This window comes from Ambystoma mexicanum, chromosome 3p (assembly GCF_040938575.1).
Source record: "Ambystoma mexicanum isolate Mex_15411 chromosome 3p, UKY_AmexF1_1, whole genome shotgun sequence".
Lineage (NCBI taxonomy): Eukaryota > Metazoa > Chordata > Amphibia > Caudata > Ambystomatidae > Ambystoma > Ambystoma mexicanum.
The window spans coordinates 292,620,107-292,643,183 of record NC_090925.1 but is presented as its reverse complement, the minus strand read 5'-3'; the positions used below and the strand labels follow the sequence as shown (position 1 = coordinate 292,643,183).

At 42.6% G+C, this 23,077-nt stretch overlaps 1 protein-coding gene across 8 annotated transcripts in view; it reads left to right on the top strand.

Annotated features, from left to right (window-relative positions):
- MYT1 (myelin transcription factor 1) overlaps window positions 1–23,077 on the top strand; it is a 180,111-nt gene that overhangs the window by 133,953 nt on the left and 23,081 nt on the right. For 4 of the 8 annotated variants that reach the window (XM_069650825.1, XM_069650827.1, XM_069650824.1 and 1 more), the window contains exons 13-19: window positions 9,386–9,655; window positions 10,586–10,740; window positions 12,663–12,767; window positions 17,066–17,128; window positions 17,283–17,351; window positions 20,655–20,717; window positions 21,342–21,425. In XM_069650825.1, the coding sequence (XP_069506926.1) occupies window positions 9,386–9,655; window positions 10,586–10,740; window positions 12,663–12,767; window positions 17,066–17,128; window positions 17,283–17,351; window positions 20,655–20,717; window positions 21,342–21,425 (809 nt within the window). The remainder of the gene's footprint in view (window positions 1–9,385; window positions 9,656–10,585; window positions 10,741–12,662; window positions 12,768–17,065; window positions 17,129–17,282; window positions 17,352–20,654; window positions 20,718–21,341; window positions 21,426–23,077) is intronic. The other 4 variants (XM_069650832.1, XM_069650829.1, XM_069650826.1 and 1 more) reach the window with 3 other exon arrangements.

Here is a 23,077-nt window from a genome sequence, read left to right as displayed (position 1 = left end):
ATCTGGTTTATAGGTCATGGTTGGAAATGCTAAAGTGTCTTGGCTGAGCTTGAGCTACTTATAAGAGTGTTGTGTCATTGGTGGAGCACCGGGACATGTATTTTTGTTGTAATCGAGCTTCTGGAGAAACATCTTGGAATGTGCCAAATAAAAGGTTATATGGAGAAAATCGTTGGCCTATGAAGGATCTCCTAGATGTTAGGAGCATCTGAAGGATACCTGAATCATGGGGAGTGGGTTTCAGACAATGTCTTGGCATTGCATTAAGCTATTGGAAGGGAGTGTAGCTAGGGAAATGGATGGAGATTCTGAAGGGTATTGGGCTCAGTAATTGGAGTTCCTACGAGGGCAGTAGGCCCATAGTGTGAATTTCTGGAGAGCACTGGGCAAAGTATTCAATCTCCTAAATGCACTGTAGGCTTTGTGTGGGTGCAGCTGATATGTATGTACTTACCATAGTCACTTTGTCCGGGACCAAAATCATGCTTAAAGGGGGCAAGCAAGTGTCTCTAAAGTTGTTAGGGGAACAGCCTTTGAGCATCTGATGGACAATTGGGCCATAACGTCATTCATAAAGACAATCCTGTGATATCAATGCAATCAGAGGGCGGGACTGCAACATTACTTCATGGATAGACTGTGTGTTAATAATGCCAGTATGCCTATGGATACAGGCCTGTTAAAGAGGGGTTTCGTGATGTAAATCCAAATAGCTGGAGGAGTGTGATGTCAGTACGGTATCCGGTCATTCTTTCGAAAAAAAGCTTCTACACACCACACTTTCAAATGCAAAGTTTTGAGAATTTTTTTTTGAATGCATTTATTTTTATGTTAAAGGGTTTAGTTTAGTTTCGTTTAGTAAAAAAGTTTTTTTTTTTAAAACGGGGGATTGGAGGCGACCCCACCCCACTAAAAAAAAAAATTAAAAGAAAATGCATTTGAAACTTTTTTTTCCGATGCTTTGTTGGCAAAACATTGGTATTTAGAAGCTTTGAGTGTCGGAAATATCACCATAAACCGTCAGTACATGTACAGAAGAAGATTTTGATTTCAAACAGGTATGAATGGCTGTTCAAGAACCATTGCCATTAAATGAATAGACTGTTCGGGACCATCACTAGAGCCCTTTCATTCATATCCTCAGTTCATCCTTGTGGTCTACTTCTGCATGTTCTATTTCACTCTAAAGTCAACAATAGTGTTATTCATTCAGAGATACATGTATGGAGCTTGAGGTAAAGCTTTGTTCTTTCAGTGATACACTTAAAACCACTACATTTCAAAAGAGATGAAACACTGTTCATTAATGCAAACCTAACCTAAAATGTATAACAAAGTGCTTAAGCATTGGGGATAGATATTATTATTATGAAGACGGAGAAAAAAATCAACACTTTGCCACTGGCATACTTCGCCACTTTCATCATTTGCCACTGTGATATTGTACAACTAAAATAATTACCATTTGCTAATTTACAGCTGTGATGCCTCCACCTTTGATAATTTGACACCGGGATGTCTGGCCACTGGGATACTTCATCACTTTGGTGAATTTCCACTTCGGTCATTTCCCACTGGATAATTTTCCACTCCAATAGTTTGCCACTATGATAATTCACCTCTTTGATACCTGTTCCACTGAGATACCCCCTGACTTCAATACTCACACCTTGATGTCCCCTTGCCCTCGAACAACACTTGGATATATGGTCCCGGACACTTGCATTTTGATATTTACCACCTGTTGACAAGCCAAAGCACCAAACAGATTGTTACAACTGGTGAACTTAACCTCACCACACCTCACTGATGTAGTATAATCAGTTCCCAGTAACCTATTTAACCACAGGTAACTCAGAAGAAAACGGCATACACCATACGCCCTACAAAACACAGGTAGCCTGCTCTGATCACATCTGCCCAGCTAATCACACAAAAACAGCAAAAATGCCTTGCTCACGGAAAGACCATCGATAAGAACTACACATAAAGGAGCAAGCACCAGCGAAAAAAGGCAAAGAAAGGAACCAATAACTACATGCAACATTAATGCACTGAAGCTCCCAAAAGAACAAAGCCCTTTTGCGGCATCTCGACCAAAATCTCTTTATGTCTTGCAGTACCTATCTACCTACAAAGCCTCACAACCAGCCAACCTAAGAAGTCACTGTCAAGGCCAGGAGAGAAGAAGCAACCTCCACCAACGGACTAAGAAATGTCCAAAAGACAAGAAGAGAAGTGACCCATCTGAACAAACATTTCATCATTAAGGCCTGACGACACACAGAATACTAACTTCAAAATGACATCCACCCGCAAAAGTGACATAGATCCTACAGGTAACCTACTAAACCTCCTCAATGAAGAAACAGCAAAGGTCCCCCATTCAACCATAAAACAAAGGTCAATCAATGGATCAAATGACAAGAAGAACCAAGGGGCAGTCACTCTACCAATGCAACCGCTAATGGATAAACAAACCCGAGAAACAAGAAGATTCACTGTAGTCTGCTCAACGCCTGATCAATGCTGAAACATAGCACACCTTTTCCTTAACCAAAGGGGAACAGACATGTTTTTCTTCACAGAAACCTGGCTAGTTGGTGACCATAAGGTGGTTGCACACAAATCCTTCCCAAGTAACTTCAAACTCGGGAAAGCCAACCGAGAAGGAAAAAGAGGAGGAAGCCTAGCCATAGCTTATGAAAAAAGTTCATAAGAATCACAACAGCACCATCCCTAAACATCCTCGTCTGTGAATCACTATTCCTCCACCTACAACTGGACCATCAAACCAATCTATACTTCCTACTCATTTACAGACCACCTTCATACAACCTGACCTTCATGTAGAAATTTGCAGACAGCATAACCAGCATCACAGTAGAACACACGCACCTGATTATAATAGTAGACTTTTACATCTGGTTCAAAGAGGAGAATAGCAACTCCACCAAATCACTAACCTAGCACCTAGGCAGCATGCACCCGTAAGAAGTGATAAAAGGGGCAAATCCACACTGTCTGACACACATTTGATGCAATGTTCTACAAAGAAGGTTAAATAACGAATGCTCCCACAGTTCACATTCTCTGGAGGAACCACCTTGTGATTCCTTTTGTGATTCCAGGGTGAGTACACAGCACCCACAAAGATCTAGCTTTAATACAGAAAATAATCTGCAAATCTCCCTGCACAGCGGAACTCAAAATCATATTGGAATCGACAAAACTACACAACTCGTTCCTAATGGAGACACTCCAAAAATGTATCACAGAAATTCTAGACTCCGAAGCACAGAAGAAACTCTTCACCTCCTCCCAAAAGAAATTGGCTGTAAAATGGTTTACTCCCCATGTCTGAGCTCTGGATTAAACAAATTGAAATTAGAACACGCATGGAGGAAACATTCTAAACAACAGGACAAGATCGAGTACCAGAAACAGATACATCTCTATAAAGCATAAATCCAACAATCAAAGAAAATGCAATATGTCAAACGAATCTCAAAAGCAACCAATACGCAGAAAGAGATGTTCATTAATGAGATAAGAAACCCTACATCATGCAATAATGTCCCCCCTCCCTCACAGAAACTCTGTGATGACCATGCACACCACTTTAATATCAAAGTCATAAACATCCAGCAGGTTGTTAGCGCTATGCCCAAGCACATAAGCAATAATATCGCCACCAACCTACCCCTAGAAGCAACCATGGTGCTGAACTGATTTTGCACTGGTCTCCACAAAAGGCTGACCTAAACTGGTGAAGGGAAGCAACAAGGCTGGCTCCCTCGCAGATCCTTGCCCGCCAGACATGTTCAAAAAATATCCTGCGCAGTACTTCTGCAAGCTCATGAGTCACTCGCTGGAAACAGGAATCGTCCCCAGAAGTTTCAAATCCACCTACAATAAACTCCTTCTTGAAGACCCCACAGGAAGCATAGACAATCCCACCAACTACCAGCCAATATCAAACCTCGTTTACCCAGGAAAACTCCTAGAAACTTGCGTATTCGGACAAATTCTAACACACCTGGAAACCAACCATCTACTGGACCAGTCACACGTTGATTTTAGACCTATGAGAGGGACTGAATCAGTACTACTGTCCATCTGGGGCGATCAAGAAATGAACTCAGACTCCAATACCATGTCTGCATTGATACTATTAGACCTTTCAGCGGCTATTGGCACAATGAACCATGCAACCATCCTCAAAAATATAGAAGAAACAGGGTAATCAACATTGCACTACAATGGATGAAATCCTTCCTGACAGAAAGAATGGAAACCACCTGACCACCTCCTTTCAGCTCAACCTCACGCATATTCATGTGATGTTTCACAGGGCTCATCCATCTCGCCACTTCTCTTCAACATTTATATGGCTTCTCTCATGAAACTCATCAAATGACACAGGCCTGCGTGCAACAACTATGCATATGGTATTCATATTGTATACAAAATCACCACCAGCAAGGACATAGGCCAAAACCTCATTAATTGCCTCTCACAAATCAATGCATGGATGAGCAACAACAAACAACAACTTTAGACTCAACCTGGATCAAACTGAAATCGTGACCATGCCTCACAACATTTTATCCAACCTGCCACACCATAGCCTAGAGAAATGGGAACCAAATCAGAAGCCTCAAAAGTGGTTAAAAATATCAGAATCCTGATGGAGAATGAGCTATCACTGGACCCTCAAGTTAATGCAGTAGTAAGGAAATGCTTCTGACTCCTACGATCTGTCAGACAGATATTAGCCTTTCTCACCTTTCTACATAGAGTAGTCGCCATTATCTTACTTGTTGTGTGAAGAATAGACTATGCCAACAGCATCTACCTTGGCATCCAGGGTTACCTCACCAAAAACTACAGTGAACCCAGAACGCAGCAGCAGGACTCCTTCAAAGACTCAACAAGAGAGAACACATCACACCAGCACTAACATTACTGCACTGGCTACCAGTCAAGAAAATTATCTACTTAAAACACTCTTCATTCTTCGCAGAATTCCTGCAAGAAATAATCTTCATCTACAGACCAAACAGAAATCTGAGGTCTACAAGCACATACACCATGAACCCAAACATTATTCGAAAAGGAAATACATTGGATCAGCATTTTCAAGCATGTCTACAGACCTCTGGAACTCTCTCCCCAAGGGAATATGCACAAGAGAGGAACACCAAGCCATCAAGAAAGCGGTCAAAACATGTTTTTTTAATGAGTCATAGGCCATAGTGAAAGACCAAGCATAGCTGGCCATGGCACACTGGGTTTCATTTACCCAACAAGCTACCTGCACAACCGCGGCTTAATCTGATGCCATGAGGATTACACTATTTACCCCACTAGCCCATACTAAAATCCTCCATACTCCTGCAGAAATACCACATGCAAACCAGCTATGCCACATACACATAACACCTATATGCCCCCCCATAGTAACACCAAACAACAGATCTCCAGACCTCCTGCAATAACACACAATCTTAACATGGCAAATGCATCCTTACACCATGGGCTCACAAGGCCTCAATATGGATGCAAATGACTTGCACTCTCAACTCGAACTGAAACCACCAAAACCTGAGCAAAAGCATGCATGCACTCTTCCTTTCCCCCCACTAACAAACCAATCCCTCTCTTATTTTCAGATCTGCCAGGGCACCTAGGAACCATACAAATGGCATTGGTGCATGGTATACATCCCAGTAACATAATGCAGTGAGTTGCAGAATTACCTGATTAAAAAAGTTAAACCTGGTCAATGTACATTCCAATTTCTGTAAGATAGTGTGGACTGTTGAAGTACCTTTTTCCAGACATGTACTTGTACGCAGCACATCAGAATGGATTGAAACTCCTTTATTTCAATACCTCCATGCATTGAAAGATAAGCCCTATTGCAGCAAGGGCAGCAGAATGTCCAGAGAGGGCGAGAGGCAAAGGTGGTAAGTGGGAAGGTAGAAAACACCAGAAATCAATTCTTTCCTGACAGTGACTTACCTTACCCTCCCTCTGCCTTTGTAGGCTATTGCTGTCCATCGCCTACTTTTCACCCTGAAGTTAGAACAAGTATTGAGAAAAATAAGCTAACCCAAAGAGTAATATAGATTACCTGTAGGAGACACCAATATAGTACTGGGACGAAGAAGAGGGAGCATGAAGGCTGTATAGCTGAAGGTCAGGCATGTCTGTTAATTGGATTGATTGTGGTCAGGCAATTGAGCCTGGGAATTTACACATGCATCCTGTTAATTGCTAACAGGTGTATTGGAGTTCACAAACAGCAAAGAGAGCGAGAAACCAGTGGGCTGAGAGAGGAGCAGGAGGCCAACACACCCAGCGAGAAACCGGAGGAGAACGGGGTGCCGAGACGCTGGAGGAAGACACCGTTTAGCAGAGGGTCAATGCATGGCAAGGGAGCTGTGTCTCCAAGGAGCCAGAGAGCGCGAGAGAAGGGATCCGTGGAAGCAGGCGGTCCCTGTGCTGTGGCCTAGACATGCTTGTTCGCCTGACTGGAAGCAGCAGTCTTGGGGTATCTGAAGGGCAGGCAGAGAGATCCTAACCGTGCAACTCAAGAAACAGACAAATAACCGTTACGTGACTGGTGAGTGGCAATGAATGAAAGAAACCCGCTGCGCTTATGAAAGTTAGTGAAGCTACATTGTATCGGAGTGGTTGCTTGCAGGCAGCCTGTTCTCGAAAGCCTCTGATGACAACCGAATGATGAAATATACCAATGCATGGCCAACTACGAGCTAAGGAGTAATGAATGTTTCAGAGGGTCACGTAAAGTAGGAGGAAAATGCTGAATAGGAAGTTTAAGCTGCAATTGAATCTAACAAGGTGTGAATAACTCAGCAACCCTAAGTTACAGGGAAAACGTGCTTCGGCAAGGGCAAATGGTTGCGCGACATGTAGTGGGTGGACAGTGTGTTCTGTCAACTACACCTATACCAGGGAGCCCTAACAAATGAAAAAGGAACTGTAAAGAAAAGGAACTGTAAAAGCAAACTGGAAACTAGAGAGAGCGGAATATTGGTTTTGAATTATTGCAACAAGCTTGCGAAATAGAAACCTAAGCGCCTTCTGAACACTTGGAGATTATTTGTGAATCAAGAATACAAGCTTGGCGAAGGAAGTCCTGAGCTTTTTGGGAACATTATCTTTGGAACCTGGTTTGTTGTGCATCAGCATCTGCAGCTTGGGAAAGAGCCCTGAGCCCTTTTGGAACTTTGTTTTGTGAACCACTGTTTAAAGCTTGGGGAAGGGAACCCGAGCTCATTTGGAATTTTGTTTTGTGAACCAGTGATTGATGCTTGTGGAAGGAAAGCCTGAGTTTCTTGAGAACATTGTTTTTGGAACTGTATCCTGAATTTGGGGAAGGGAGCTAGAGATTGCTCCAGACTTTATGTTGGACACTATTCTGAGTTAGAATATCCCGGCACTACATTTAAGTATTAGACGTGAGGGCAAGCATAGGTTTTGACACAAACAGACATTTACTTTGGACTTTCGGACATAGACTTTCCTTAGTTTTATTAGGTATGGCAATCCCCATCATAGTTATAGGGAAAGTTAGGCGCTACACCCATCCTGACATTTTAATAAAGGTTTTCGAAACTGTTACATCTGTTTTCTGTGCCATCGCTTAATACCATGCCTGTCTCACACACGGCACTGAGAACAGCTTCTCAAGATTATTTTGAAGTTGAATGACAAACCCTTCCATTGAAGAAAAGGACACAAAACTGATATTTCGTTTCATAATAAACCATGTGGCTATGTAGGACTTCACCACAGGGTTTGTGATGCCACTGCATGAAAAAGGGTACAGTTAGTATGTTAGTAGGATGTTAAGTACATAAACAAGGGTTCATTGTGTTAGTAAGTCATGAATACAAATGTATTGCAGAGGAAAGGGCACACTTCTACCAGAAATGCTGTTCAAAACAACTGTACGTGTAATAATTCCATTGCAAGGTGGTTGCAATGGTTGATCGTGATTAGTGGGGATGATATGATCCAGGTGGTGAAAAGGGAGGAATGGGGACATTAGATAGGAATAAGACACAATATAAAATTGTTTACACTTGTGTGCTCTGAGGAAGAGGTTAGGGGTTGGAGTGGAGGGCTGAAGCCACTGAAGGTCTCTAGTGCCCCGCCCCGTAGGTTGGTCACCAGCGACCCTTTGGATGGGAGGTGCTTTGTGTCCAGAGTCTTCCAAGTGTTCTAAGTGTTTTTATAGTCTACCTTTGAAATGTGTGCACTTTGTACACTTTTTTTAAAATTAATTCAACCATTTTATTTTAATGGGCCCCTCTGGTCGCCTTTTACAGCCCATAGCCTCACCCCCCCCACTCCTTTACCCGGCAAACATGTATACATATACACGTATCAACTTTGACCAAAACAGCACAAAGTGCACACTTTTTAAAATGACATCTATAAAATGATGTATTAAGATCTTCAAGGGCTCTACAGAGGTTATATTCATCATATCAAGAAATGTTAATGAGTGAATGCAGGAGGCAGTGCAAGAGTGACTGGAACACAGCAGACTGGGGAAGAGTTGGGAGCATAAGGCGCAAGGTGCGGAGTACAATGTGACATGGTTGGCTGGATTGTGGAGGGAAGAGAGAATAAGCCAATGATATGACTACAAGGAGGATGAGTTTGAAGAGGGACCAGTGTTGCATGGAGAAGCACCCAACATTCAAGTAACGGGCATAGGTGATAGAGGAATGTGAGAGGTTGTAGAGAGGGTGAGTTGCATAGGTAAGTCTTTTTTGTCATGGGCCCATGCAGGCGTTAGCCAAGTTGGCTGAGGACAAGATTGGAGATCAATGTTTTAGTAGAGTTGCAAGTAAGGGGGGGGGCGTCCTTGTTAGTAGAGGTAATACATTGTTTAAACTTTAGCCAGCCAATTGCCGGCCAGGGGAATTAGGGTGAGGGATTGCTAGGAACAAACAAGTGGTGGGGTATTGGCAGCTGGGAGGTAAATGATCTTTGTTTTTCGATACCTTTAGGCACCAAAGTGCCCTCCACGGCCAGTTGGAAGAGATACAATTAGATATTCGAGAGGATAGCTCACGGCAGAAGTATGGAAAGTAGATTGTTTGGTAATGTAAAGTAATGAATCAAAATAGGATTAATTTCGTCAATCTCAGGGTAACACAGATTTTGCCCAAGGAATACACAAACTAATAATGGTTGCTATATGCTAAAAACATTATCCCTCAGCATTAAAAGCTGGTGTCACAAGCGATGCCCTATTAAATCTATCGGCAGCATAATATAGATAGAAAGAGCATGAAAAGTTAGCAATAGCTAATGGAATATCTCCCCTTTAACCTTTTAGTCTCTGGACATTGAAGTAGATGAGAACGGTACACTGGATCTGAGCATGAACAAGCAGCGGAAGCGGGACAATGCCTTTCCCAGCAGCAGCAGTTGCAGCAGCAGCCCCAGCATGAAGTCCCAAGACGTGTCTCACCGCCAAAACAGCACAAGCGCCAGCAGCAGCACCATGACCTCACCGCAGTCCAGCCAGACGTCACGACAGGATGATTGGGATGGCCCCATTGACTATACCAAACCACATCGCCAGAGGGAGGAGGAGCCAGAGGAGGTAGGAGATTATTCCAGCTACTGGGTGTATTGTGTTCGCTGGGATATGCATGTAGGCCCACAGTTGGCGCCTTCTGCATGTTTCAGTGTGTTTCCACTCCTTCAGTATGGCTTTCCCCTGACTTCTGGCCATTCAGATACGAAACCCCTTTCTTGGACGGTCACTGCATCTCATCTTAAATCCTGAATGTGTTTTGTGCTAGAGTTCAGATGCTGAGCAAACCTAGGAATCCTCACTCAATCTACTAGCTGCATTGGGTGATCACAGTCCTGTTAAAGAGGGGTGGATTTGTCACAAAAACATCTGATTTTGTTGATTGTGCCGACAGAGTAATAGTAAACAAAAAGTGTTTAGATACAAATCTTGACATGTTCATGCACAGTTATTTGATCATGAACACATTTTGGGGGCTTTACTAGTTGGTACTAAGTGCAAATAAAACAAATTTAGGGGGATTGTGGCGATTCACAGGAATTGTAGTCCTTTTAAAAATTCATTTGGAATGTGTCGCAAAACATTACAAAAAGGTGCCATAATAAGATGTACATAATCCAAGACATGTGGATGGGCAGGAGAAGTGAGGGGCTTCATCGCCTCTGAACTGAAACACATTTTACAAGTACAGCTTGTCTAAATTGTAGGTTATAACCTGTGAGTTTTACCCAAGGAGGTGTTCTTTTATATATATTTATTTTAGCAAATGTCACTGCAAGTTATTGTGAATGTTCATTCTTCATTCATTTTGGTCCACTGAAAGCTTCGTTTCTCAGATGTTGCAAAGAAAACCATTAGTGAATTTGGATAGAAGAGATCTGCAAAGTGCAATGTTATGCATCACATGTTTTATTGCTAACACTGACAACAGATCTTGCCGTCAATAATTTGACCTTTATCTTTCTTTCTTTCCATTTCTGCCTTTTCACTCTACAGTCTGAACCAGCAGCTGCTTCCTTCTCGTCCTCTGAGGCCGATGATCAGGAAATGCAGGACGAGAACTTTGAGGATCGTAAATACCCTGGCGAGGTCACCTTAACAAACTTCAAACTGAAGTTCATGTCCAAAGACAACAAGAAGGAACTCCTCACGTAAGTCAAAAGTTTGGGGACAAATGCGGCAAATAGAGAAAGGGGGTAGAGTTCTTCAACAATCCAGCAAGAGGAAGTGGAAGCCCAAGAAGTGGCTTGTTGTGTTGAGGCTGCTGGATTAAAAGAAACAGCAAATCTTTAGAATGTTAAGGGCAAAGAAGAAACCTCACTAACACTTGTTTCAGATGGAGAAAATGCAGGTTCACCTCAAGTAGCATTGTAGAGAAGAGGGTCAGATTCCAGCCACAATTACATTTTCTTAGAATTTTGGAGTCAGAGCTTGACTACTATAATTTATTTAAATGGAGCTGATATGCTCTTCTTCTGAAATCCTCTAATATTTCGGCAAGTCATATTTGGCAGTGAAGGGCCTCCATTCATGTTTCTGCAATACTAAATCTGCGTCCTGGAATGCCCAGATCCTGATCAACCAAATGGTGTCCGCCGCGTTGAGTAAAACGCAAGAGGTAGACCCCAACCAAGCCATCTTCATTGCCATTATGAGCCAGTAGCCATCCCAGACAGTGAACCCAGGTTGGCGGTACCAGAACGCAGTGCACAGAAATTCAGTGACTGTGTTTTGGTCAGATATCTGTCATAAAAATTGTGCACATGATTTCCAAAGACAATTGAATAAACATCTCTAGAGAGTGTGTCAAGGAATGGTTGCTTGGGAAAGCATTTCATTGGCATTTCTTTTACTGGCATCCTAGGCCAGAGGTCTCCAGCCAGTAAGTAGCTCAGGAGCGGAGGTAACTTTCTAGCTGGCTGTGAGTAGCTGTCTGGCCAGCGTTTACAATGCCAGCCACATCAGTGTGACAAACAAATACAAAAAGGTGAGACACAGAAATCCAAGAAAGACACAGGGACACAGGCAGTCCTCTTTATTTGTCTACTAATAATGCATTGCGGGTACTGCCCTCCAGCCCAAGAGTCCTCTCTTTATGTTCACCATAGAATGACTCGGCCAGAGGGGAAAGGGAGTGTAAAGGTATCCCAGTGGACCTGCAGGTAAGATGTTGACAGGGACAAAGAGTGCAAGGGAAGGGATATGGGGTGAAGCAAATGGGAATAATTGCAGCAGCAAAACGGCTGCACTATGCTCCTCAGGTCAGAGACTAATAGTGTGCACATTTGAGAGTAAAAAAAAAGACTAGCTTTCAGATAGGTACCTACATCACTTAAACACCTGTGTATAGGCGCGTTACAAATGCCATATCATATCATATCAAAAGTGCTAGCCTAAGAATGCAAGCACCAAGTGCACAGGTTTTCCTGTGTTCAAAGATTATTTTGAAACTTCAGCAGTGAGACATCAGTTACAGGATAACTTGTTCATTGCAATGTCTTCCATTTAGTGCCTTTGCAATAAATATGTAGTGTTCATTATATGAGACCATTTTGAATTAAGGGAAATCCAAAGGTGTTTTTTTAGCCAAAGTTTAATATGAGCCATATTACCACCTGATCCTTTCAAAATCAGCATTGTAGGCTCTTATGTATGACGAGTTGTGCCAGGGGATAACAAAAGAAAGCCACAGACTGATCTATTTACATCAGTGGATGACATTTTGTTTTAGATAGTAAATCTGGATCATTTTCATGTAAGAAAAGATTGGAGACCCCTGTGCTACACCCCTGGCTGAATACATCCCTCTGCCCTTTCTCTAAGTAACTGATGCCATGGATTGTGACCAACATAATTATCCAACAATATTTAAAAACCACACATTTAATGATAGTAAGTGAAAAATACCCCGGACATTCCATATGTAGTAATATGTGCTCACCCCACTACAATTTTTTAAGACGGGTCAGGATGTTGTTGGCTTCCAATGGACTCTTGCTTCCTGCACTGACTGACTGGCAGCACACAGATCTCCCTTTTAACTCACGTGAAAAATTGATATTCTCCCACCCAGATATTTTGCTGCACAGCGGGATATTCGGCCGGTACACGATGGGGGGTACCCCAGTCCAAAAGGGGGCGATGCAGCAAAGAAAGCAGGAGGATCCCTCCTGAATGAGTAAGTTGTAACAATTTCCAAGCACAAAGAAAATGTACGAACGTTTTGGCAGTTTCAGGAGACGGTCTATAATGCGGGTGGATGTTGCTGTGCCCGTGGACCCAGGGGCAGCTCACACCATATTAGATTATGTAACTGATGGTTTTGTGTGGCACCCGTGTGTATGAAGAAAATCCTGCATGCATTTTACTCCAAGTGTTCTCCGTGAAGAGGTCGGTTGGAAAGGGTCAATGCCATGTTGTTGACATTGGCTTCTAGGCCTTTTTCAGTGTCAGCAGCGTTTCTAATGTACAGTAGAGGTCCATGATTAACATTGTGTTCTCGATGAATACACAACGTGAGATTAGTCAGCCATTTTCTTGCCATCTAGGGGCCTGATTCACAGAGCATTTTTCATTGGGACTGCGCCATTATAAAAGGCTTCTGGGAATCAGGCCCTTAGAATGAGATCCCGACCCTAAAAACCCAACAACTTCCAGCATATCCTCTGAGAGGACCTTGGCAGAATTCACCTCGTTCCTCAAAATGTCGTTTCTGATTTTATTTGTATGGTTGCCACTTGGATTTGAATATGAGGATTTTAAAAAAGGTCTGCTTAGTTTTCAAAGACTTCTGCACATCGGTTTTTCGCTGAATTGTAAAATTGTAAACGTGATGTAACATTGCTCATGTAGTTGACGTTTTTTGTTTCGTTAGCATGAGAACGCACAGCTGGGGTGATTATGCAGTCATGGCATTTAACCTGGCAAAGTGGAACAATGTTGTGAAAGCTCTTCCTAGCATATCGATTCATGGTTACAGTTTTAGTTGTGTTCCATAGGCCCTGCAATGCAAGCTACCCGAATGGTGTGTAGCTTTGGTGCCCTTAGTGCACACAGGAACAGTATGAGGTGCTAGAAACTGTGCCTAGCACAGGGTTCCAATGTAAAGAACTTTGACTTTGTTCATGTTCTACAGGAGCAGTCTGTGGCTCTTGCACGGCGTAAGCTTTCATGGATATAAAGTTCTTGCACCATCATGATGCAAAGGAACCGATCAATGCAATGGATGATCTGCTTGGTAAATAGCTTTTGCGAGTCACACCAAAAACGGTGCATATGTGCACTTTTTAATCACCTTTTGATGAGATGCCCCAGGAAATAGCTCCAGAAATCGAACACACTTATATGTTCATAAAACGGAAACCGCCCGCATGGATTGAGTTTTTTAATATATTTTGTTCAGAACACGAATGGATATTTCTGCATATTACACAAATGCTGCAGAGGAGACGGGGAAATGTAATATAGGTATGCGCATCGCTGCCATGCAATCTGTGTATGTGGACATAGCTGACGAAATGTGCACGTATCTTCCCACTGTAAGGACTTAGGTATGGGACTGCTCTTCCTTTTTCGGTTCGTTCTGTACCGCTCAGGGACAGTGAAGCATTGTGGGTGCAATGCTCCATGCCTGCACTGCGCAAACCGAAGTCCAAGAAAGAGGAAGAATCCGCCCCAAAGATGTTTCTGCAATTACAAATATATTTATTTACTTCTATCATGAAATGGAAATAAAACCAGTAGAATGTCTGTCATCCATTTTGTGAGCAAGACTCCCCTGTTGAGGCTGCTTTCTACACAATGGCAAGGAGTGACCTCTGCGGGTAGTCAATCATGGTGGGGCATGTTATGTAATGTCATGTTACAGAGTTTTTATACTTCTCCAAACCCCCGGTGTAGTGTGGTCTCAGATCGCGGAGGCTCGCCTGAAGCTGTATTCTGCCCCCAGGGGATCCAGAAAGCAGTGCGCGGAGGAAAAGGGATATTGGTCTGTGGGTTGAGGAAAGTGGGGAAACTTAAAAGAGGCAGGGATTTCAGCAGAAGCGAGTCAGGTTAACGGGAGATGGATGTTATATGTGATAATTTGTAGGTATCTTGACAGCATCAACAGGGATCATGGACCCCGAGTGCAAGACATGTAAATTCAAATCTGTCATAACAGAAGGTAGTATTTACTTGAAGGCAGTTTTAAGAAAAATACATAGGTCTTAATAATTGTAGTGAGTGGCTTTGTGGTAGACTTCAGGTGTGCTCAAGCAAACCCCTTGATGAGGGAAGGCATTTCGTTGTCTTTTGAAAGATGTTTACTTTCCCTAACCAAACAAAAACTCCAGACAGTAATACTGGGACTGCCAAGCTTAGAGGCCAAGCATGGCTAAGTCGAGAGTAGGGTGTGCAAAAAATTAAGTTGAGTGGAAACATGCAGGGAATAAGTGAGGAATGTGGCGGGTTTACATCCTTCTGTATGCAGTAAAAGACTGGCACCATAGTGGTTTGAAATTCTACACCCTGAGCACTGTTGTGTGAAATGTTCTAGTGGGTAACACTTTAGGTTAATAAAATAAACTAAGAATACATAATTGAATAAGGGAAAATATGGATACGGTGATTTAGGGATTTAGCATAGACCATCTCAATTGATAATTACCACAGAGAGAAATTGTGAACCTGACCCCACATAAGAGTAGTATTGTAACTACTCATAAGCATATGATAAGGAGAATAACCTTTGGAGATTAAAATACATTTCCCAGTTCCCCAGCGCTGTATGACAACCACACAGTAGTAGGAACAGTGGTGGGCTATTATAGGACTTTAGAGTAATACAGTGGATATAACTCCCAAGCACAAAATAAGTGGAGTACATTTCATGATAAAGTCACAGCAGGGAGCAAGGACACAATAATAGAAATACACAGGAATACAGTAATATCTCATGAATACAATAGGGCATGCCCTAGTTGGCGATGGGACTTTTATCTCTGCAGGATCTCTTTCCGGCCTGCTTGCAGCCATTTTGCTATTCTATGCTCTCCCTATACGTTCCCCTGGCCTTAACCAGCTCCCCTCATCCTGACGAACATCCTTTGGTCAAAATCCGGGGGTTCCTTTTAGCCCCACTCTAGCAACCAACTGAGATACATTTCAAGATTGAGTTATAATAGGGAGCAGGGATACAGTGATGGGTGGTGATCATGCCCAGCAAAGGGTGGTGTTGGCCATTGTTGATCATGTCCAGTAAAGGATAATATTGGCCATTGTAGCTCGTGTTCATAAAGGGGAAGATTGTACACTCTTGGTGAAGTCTGATAATGAGCACTAGTCATCATATGTGTTTGTGTCCAGTAAAGGGTGTTATTGGCAAATGTTGGTCATTTACAATAGAGGGTAATGTTGACCATTATTAGATATGTCCAGTAAAGGGTGTGTCAACCACTTTGGTCCTGTCCAGTAAATTGTGGAATTAACGGTTATTAGTCACAAACAATAACAGTTGTTTATCATTGTTTATACAGCCCAGTAGCCAATGATGTGGTCATTTTTGGTATTGGTTATTCAAGTTTGAAGTTGGAAATTATTGATTCTTTTGGGTAATCAGTGACATGTCCACTGTTTATCTTCCCAGTAACAGTGGTGTTGGTTCATCTTCATCTTCCACAGTACAAGTTCCATTGCTCATTGTTGGTTCTGCCCATTAATGGTTGAGTTGGTCCCTACTGTGCCTGCCCAGTAACAGGCTGTATTTCCCTATAGCAGTGATACTGCTCATCATGTTTTCTGCCCAGTAATGGCAGCTCTGGTCTTCTTGCTTCAATATAGTAATGTGTGGTGTTGCTTATAGTTTTCTTCTGCACAGTAAACGGTGGTCTTGATAATAGATTGTTCTGCACAATAATAGTTGAGGTTGGCAATTGCTTGTCCATCTCCTAAGAATATTGTTGGTAATGCACAGTAACTGGTTTTGGCCATTCGTGGTACTGCCCAGAAAAGTATTAATTTTGCAGCCAGTTTGTCTTTATAGATGGAGTTTTTATGGGAAGATCTTTAATCTCCTCCTGTTATAGATATCCTCGTGTGTTACAGTGATATTCCACTTACGTCACTGGTTCCTGCTCTGAATTTTTACTTCGTAGCACATCATGCCTGCACAATCTCTCGCAATATCCAGTTATCGTCAGCACATCGTACTATTGTTGTGAACCTGGGCTGCTTCACTCTAAATTGACAACGTTTCCACAGTTTAAAAAGTGGATTCCCTCCTCCCACAAATCAAGTGCCAAAATTAGCGAACAGGAAATACACCCATATGTGCGAGCCCTTTAATAACTATAATTCTTTGCCAGTGCACTTCCACCTTTTAGAATTAGCCACCTATTTTAAACATGTAATTGAATCTCTCACTTTCTTTGGAATTAACTTTTGTTTTGAAGATCCCTTTCGCTCAAGGATTTACCTGTCTTTCCCTTTTTTGTTTAGCTGTCCAACTCCAGGATGTGATGGCAGTGGACACATCACTGGAAACTACGCCTCTCATCGCAGGTTTGTCTCCTCACTATGGTACTCTGCAAAGCCTTCCATTCTCAGGCGTTTGGGTTTATTTTTTGGGCTTTATTTTTGGATAGCGCTGACGGTTTGGTACTATTCTCCCCCCCTTTTTTTGGCTTACCCAGGTATCATATCTCTTCTCTTTCAGTCTTTCTGGTTGCCCTCTTGCTGACAAGAGCCTCAGAAACCTCATGGCTGCTCACTCTGCTGACCTCAAGTATGTTTGCGCTAAAACTTGAATCTCCTTTCGCCATGTGGCCGTGCTCTAGCTTCTTCCTCTGTCTCCTCCTCTTCTCTTAGCCACGCCAACCAAAATCTACCTGCTTCGGCTGCTATGTCCGGACCCACGGGTCCAGCCCAGGTCCTTGGTTGCAGTTTGGGGGTTAAATCATGGGCTTTCCATGATGGCTGTCTTAGACGGCTGTATACAAAATTAAATCCTTAAGATACTTATGGACATACTGTCCTTAAAGCCAAATTATGCATGTTTTACAAAACAAGCATGCTAAGCCACTTTTGTATACATAATGGTGGTAAAGAAGGAGGCACAGCCTGTGAGATCTCTTTTACTGCAAGGATCACAGGTTTGAATCATAGAGGTCCTCTTAGCCTTTCGTCTATTCAAGGATGAGAAAGTGAGCATCCCAATTGACAAAATTTGGAATAATCATGCAAAAAGCTGGTTCCTTTCTTTTCTATGTTTACAAAGTCCAGCAAGGCAAAACATACATTATTGGACACCCAAAACAAAAAGCACAAGTCATAGGAAATTCATGGAAAAGGGCAAACAGAAACGGCAAGAATGGTAGATATATTTCAGCACCGCTGGGAATGGGTGGGGGTGAAATACTAGAGGGGAAGTCACCACCCCTAAAAGATCCACGGTCTTGCAACCACTCTGGTCGCTGCCGACAGATTTGATGGGAGACATTGCGTTGTGGGAAGATTTTCCGTTGGCAGCTTACCTTTTGGCTTTTCTTTCTTTCTCTTCTGCTGTCGTCCCGCCTTGTAACATTGTAAGGTAAAGAGATGTGTGGGCACACTGGTTACCAGCCAATAACATAGCCACAATAGGCCATTGCGTTTTACCACTTATTAGACGTACGTCTTATAGGGCCTGCAGGAAACTATTAAAATTGGCCAGTTTTTATTGATTCTTTTGTAAAGAGCCCAAAGACTGGCCTGAAATCATTTTCAGAGGGCATTCTTAAGAGTCTGTGTCAAAGTAAATAGAAGAAACCGGACTGTGCAAAAAGACAATGTCTCTCGCCCAATGAGGGAAGAGGATGAACTGTACTATTTCCTTGGTTGGAGCCCTATTGGAATGTCCTGCAGTCCCCTTACAGGGTTTCTTCCTTCTGGTAAATTAACCGTTTTTCTACCAGTGTCTGTTATGGGACCTCTAACTGATCTCTGAGCCACTTGTGAGACTCATTGATCAGTGTTGCTCACTGTTGCTGGGAGAGTTAGAATCCATTTGTGTGGGACGAGGAGAGGGGCGGGGTGCCATGGGGAATGTGGAGCAAATAGGCTTTGCAGCAGAACTAGTAGAGGTCCTCATTGTGGTGTATGCAATCTAACCCCATAAATCATAATATAAAAAGAAGTGAGAAATGGCAGGTGGTTACGCTTCAGGACCACCAAAGGCTCCACTGTAGACTCATCGTTTTTGAATCTTAAGACAGGTTACCCATATAAAAAAAGCAATGAAGAGGTAAGCTTAGAAACCTGGGCATGTACCTTAAGTCTTGAGGATGAATGCCCAGTAGCTGCCTACTCAAAACAAATTAACACCATTTTGTTTCACTTTCTCTTCAAGATACATACATTAGATTTTGACCCTAGTTGCTGATTGTGTTGCGTAAATATGTGAAATTAGTGTGTAAAAGAGGCCAACGTTTACTGGGGACATTTGAGCCTTGAAAGCAGGCCTCCGATGTGAAGCAATGTCCCTTTGCGCCACGGAGTAACCTGAACAACCAGAAATGTGTCTTTCACTGCTGCTTGGAACAGAGGCTTTAAAACCCTCCCTATCTTCTGTGTTTATGCATCACATGCTAAGGACAGAATGTTACATATCAATTACTTTAGATTTATATTTTGATTGTTGGCCCAATAATCTGTAGGTATCTCATAATTACTCGACTCAGCCCTCTTTTACATTATTTATATGCCCACGACATCTCTTTACATTGCATTCCCTTACATTCAGGGCTTCCACGCTGGGAACAGACTTTGTGCATTGTTGGAGACCATATGACAGGATCTTTCAGGAATTCTGCAGCCAATTACTCAACGTTTTCCTTCCAGGTGAAATACCTGACGTAATCTGAAAATTACAGACTTCAAATTGTTTTAGCCATAACTGATCCTGTTATATTCGTCCTCGGCAAAACATTTGCTTGTTCCCCAAATGATACGTGCATGCTGGGTCCTGTTTTGCAATAGTAGGTGTATTTGATGTAAGACATGTTAACTGTGAATTCTTTACAGGACCAATGTATGATTCCAATAAGCTGTACACATAGACAGTGGTCCATACTAGTCCCACCAGACACGCATGTCTTCTTAGAGTCTTTGTTTATTTCAGGCTTATAGCAAGGTTAAAGTAAGGAACTGGCATTTTGATTCAGTTATGATCACTGTCAGTATTAGATAAGACAGAGCATTGTCATGGCCTCAGTGCTCAGTATGTACCACCGTACGTATATTTGTGCCTCTAGTGTGTAAGTAGAGCCCATCACTTCTGTGTGTACAGTGCCTCCTACCTCGTTGGCCCAAGGCACGCAGCTTATAGTGCTTCAAGAACATGATCTGTTATTTCTATTGACTGCACCTTTCCATTTCCATCAATTGGTACCCCTGGCACAGACTGTTCAATCTTTAGGGTTGAAGTCCGCAGACAACACTGCCAAAGTCATGGAGCCAGCCACCTTTATAGGATGAAGCAGCCCCTAGAGTGTTGGGTTTGGTGGTCTTCCACCATTTAGTTTACTGGCTGGGGATTCTGTTACCTCTGGAAAAGTAAGGGCCATCTCCTTACAACCAGAACATAAATCCTTTCACTTCTAGGATGCAGATCCTTTTACTTCTCAGAGCCAGGACTCAAAGCGTGTAAGCTATGGGGACCGAAAAAGTGGGAGGTCACCCAAAATGCACCAAACATCACACAGCATACTCCCCTCCAAGAAGGTCCCAAATCAAACCCAGTGGGACAGCAACATCAGGACCAATACTCTAGGTTTACTCTTATAAGCAGTCCTTGGCATATTATCTTGGATGCAAGAGGAAGCAGTTTCTACAATAAGCAGAAATATGATACTCTGCGTTCACATCTTCGTGGGATATGGGTAAAGGTCAATAGAATAAGCACAGGACACCTAGTAGAAAGAGATGTGCTACTAACACATGCGCACAGCACTATATGACAGTGACTAATGTCCTCAGTTTGACGTGCAGTCACATTACAGCCATTGTGTGCACTGCCTTTGTTAAACCTGTCTTCCCATTTCCTCTGCAGGTGCCCTACACCCGGCTGTGATGGTTCTGGTCACATCACAGGAAATTATGCATCACACAGAAGGTAAGCCATAGTGCTACACGTTTAGCTATCTCTTCTGTTTTGAGAAAGGTTGTGTTAAAAATCTCCTGATTTCATCACTAGACTATGCCACGACTGAAGAATTTACTAAGCACCAGAGTTGGCCTCAACCACAATCGTGTGCATGCACAGAGAGGGTAGACGTTTATTTTATTCACACACTATTCCTCAGCTTCTAGAACACAAACCAAACGCAGAGCATTTGGAACACAAATGCACTCTACGTCTCGAAAAACAAAAAGATTTTATTGTACACCAATTGGAGTAAAAAGAATATAGACTGAGCCACACACGAAGTGGAGGTCCAATGAAGCAACGTGCATGTATGTTCCCCTGAGGTTTCTTTATAGAAGCTGTGATATTGGTGGCATAAGGGGTAGGTTTTATGTTGCAATACCTTTCTGTGAATTTTAAGACAGTTGCATCAAACCTACCACTCTTACTTTATTTTTTAAGTGATTGTTGAAAGCCGCTTACCTTACGTAGACACTACATCAACCTCTGTGCCCCGCACAAGGCAATGATAGTTGCACAGATGCATATTCTGAGCAGAAAGAAGGAGAAACACAGGCTGTAAACGTCTGCTTTCTTATTTCTTTTCGTTAGTTTGTCAGGTTGCCCGCGTGCCAAGAAAGGTGGACTGAAAGTAACTCCCACTAAGGATGACAAGGAAGATCCCGAGCTGATGAAGTAAGTGTGGCAGATCTTTTGGTAGCCTTAACTTCTTTAGGTAGCATGGGTATCCGTCCAGTTGTTGGAGGCGAATTTCGATCTTTGCATGTTCCTTCACGTCAGAACTTGATAATCATTGCCATATTAAATTAACACGGAATAAAAATGGAGGCATGCGTGCCCTTCCACAATAGCCCCAAGACATCCTATGATGGCTCAGTTGCCAAAATATTCTCATCCTCATTGTCTCCTCGCTCTCAATTTTTCCCTAACTTCCTCCTCAGTTCTCCACTTGCTTGACAACTATGTTTTAAGTGTCATAAATTACGAACTGTACTGCACCCTTGATTCCCGCCACTGCCAGTGGAAAGAGGAGGATTTAAGCTTGTTGGAGGATATCAGATTGTATCCATATTGCCATGGGTTGACAGATGTGAATAGTTATCTGTAAATATTAAAGCCCTCATTTGGTTTTAGGCGGAGAATCTATCTGCCGCATTTCCGTCAATTTCCTCATGGGGAGTAAATAGGCATGGCAATCCAGAAGGACCACGGGGTCCCAAATCTGTTTACTCCTAATGTGCAAAACCTGACTGCATCTCTGCCGTGCACGCATGTGCCCACAATGAAGCTCGATAATAACAACTGCCACTACAGAGGATCATTGCAGGCTGTTCCTGCTTTTAGCATATTCTAAAAACAGGCAAAGTCCAAAGGCATACCCGCCTCTCAGCCAGCATTAGAATACTGATGCAGGTGGAGATGCAAGCACATTTCCTGTATGGAGCGGAGGAACGCACATAGCTGCTTTCCTGCTTTGTGTGGGGAATCTGTATCAAAATAGTGTGGATGCGGGACAACCTGCAGAAGTATTGTTTCACAGGTTTTCTAGCATGTTCACTATTTTTCCCCTCATTACAATGAGCGGGTACATATCGGTTGGATTGTTATCAGTAGAATCTATCTCATCAGGGCTTCTCAGAGCTTCTGTAATTTAATTCCTCCCAGCAACACCGGTACACAAATTTAAAAAAATATAAAGAGCAGCCTCTGCTTCGTTTGCACTGACTCTCCTTAATCCTAGTTCTTTCATTTTGACATGTCGAGATTTCACATTGGACGTGTGTCCCTGGATTGAGAGATGAGATACCAATGGTTATCAAAAGACTTGCTCGATTAAATCAAAACATCAAAAATCACTGCGCCACCTATACACAAGAACAGAAGAGTACATGTTTTCTGAGAGAGTTCAGAGTTTACGTTGATTTAGGGTATTGCATTACTTAAATAATATGAATATGGGATTCATATTGGCCAAAGTAATTGTGTCTTCCCCATGCTCAGGACACTTGAGAGGTGATAGTACCACAAATGTATCAATACATCAATTTCGTAGAGCTCTCAAGACCTTGCTTTTCAAATAAGGGGCCATGAGGGGAACGTGGGTATTGATGGGGAGCGGGGACTCTTGTTGTTCTGTCAGGAGAGATTCCTGTTTGTACGGTTGTTTAGTGACTTGTTTATATTCCAGGCGCGCCTTTATGCGGCTCAGTCCGCTCTGAGCGCGTTACTAATATCCAAAATAAAAAAAATCAAATCAAACCAATTCCAAAAGCTCGCTGTTTTCAGCAGTGCTGAAAAAGTGAGACTTAACCTCACAAAAATTTGGC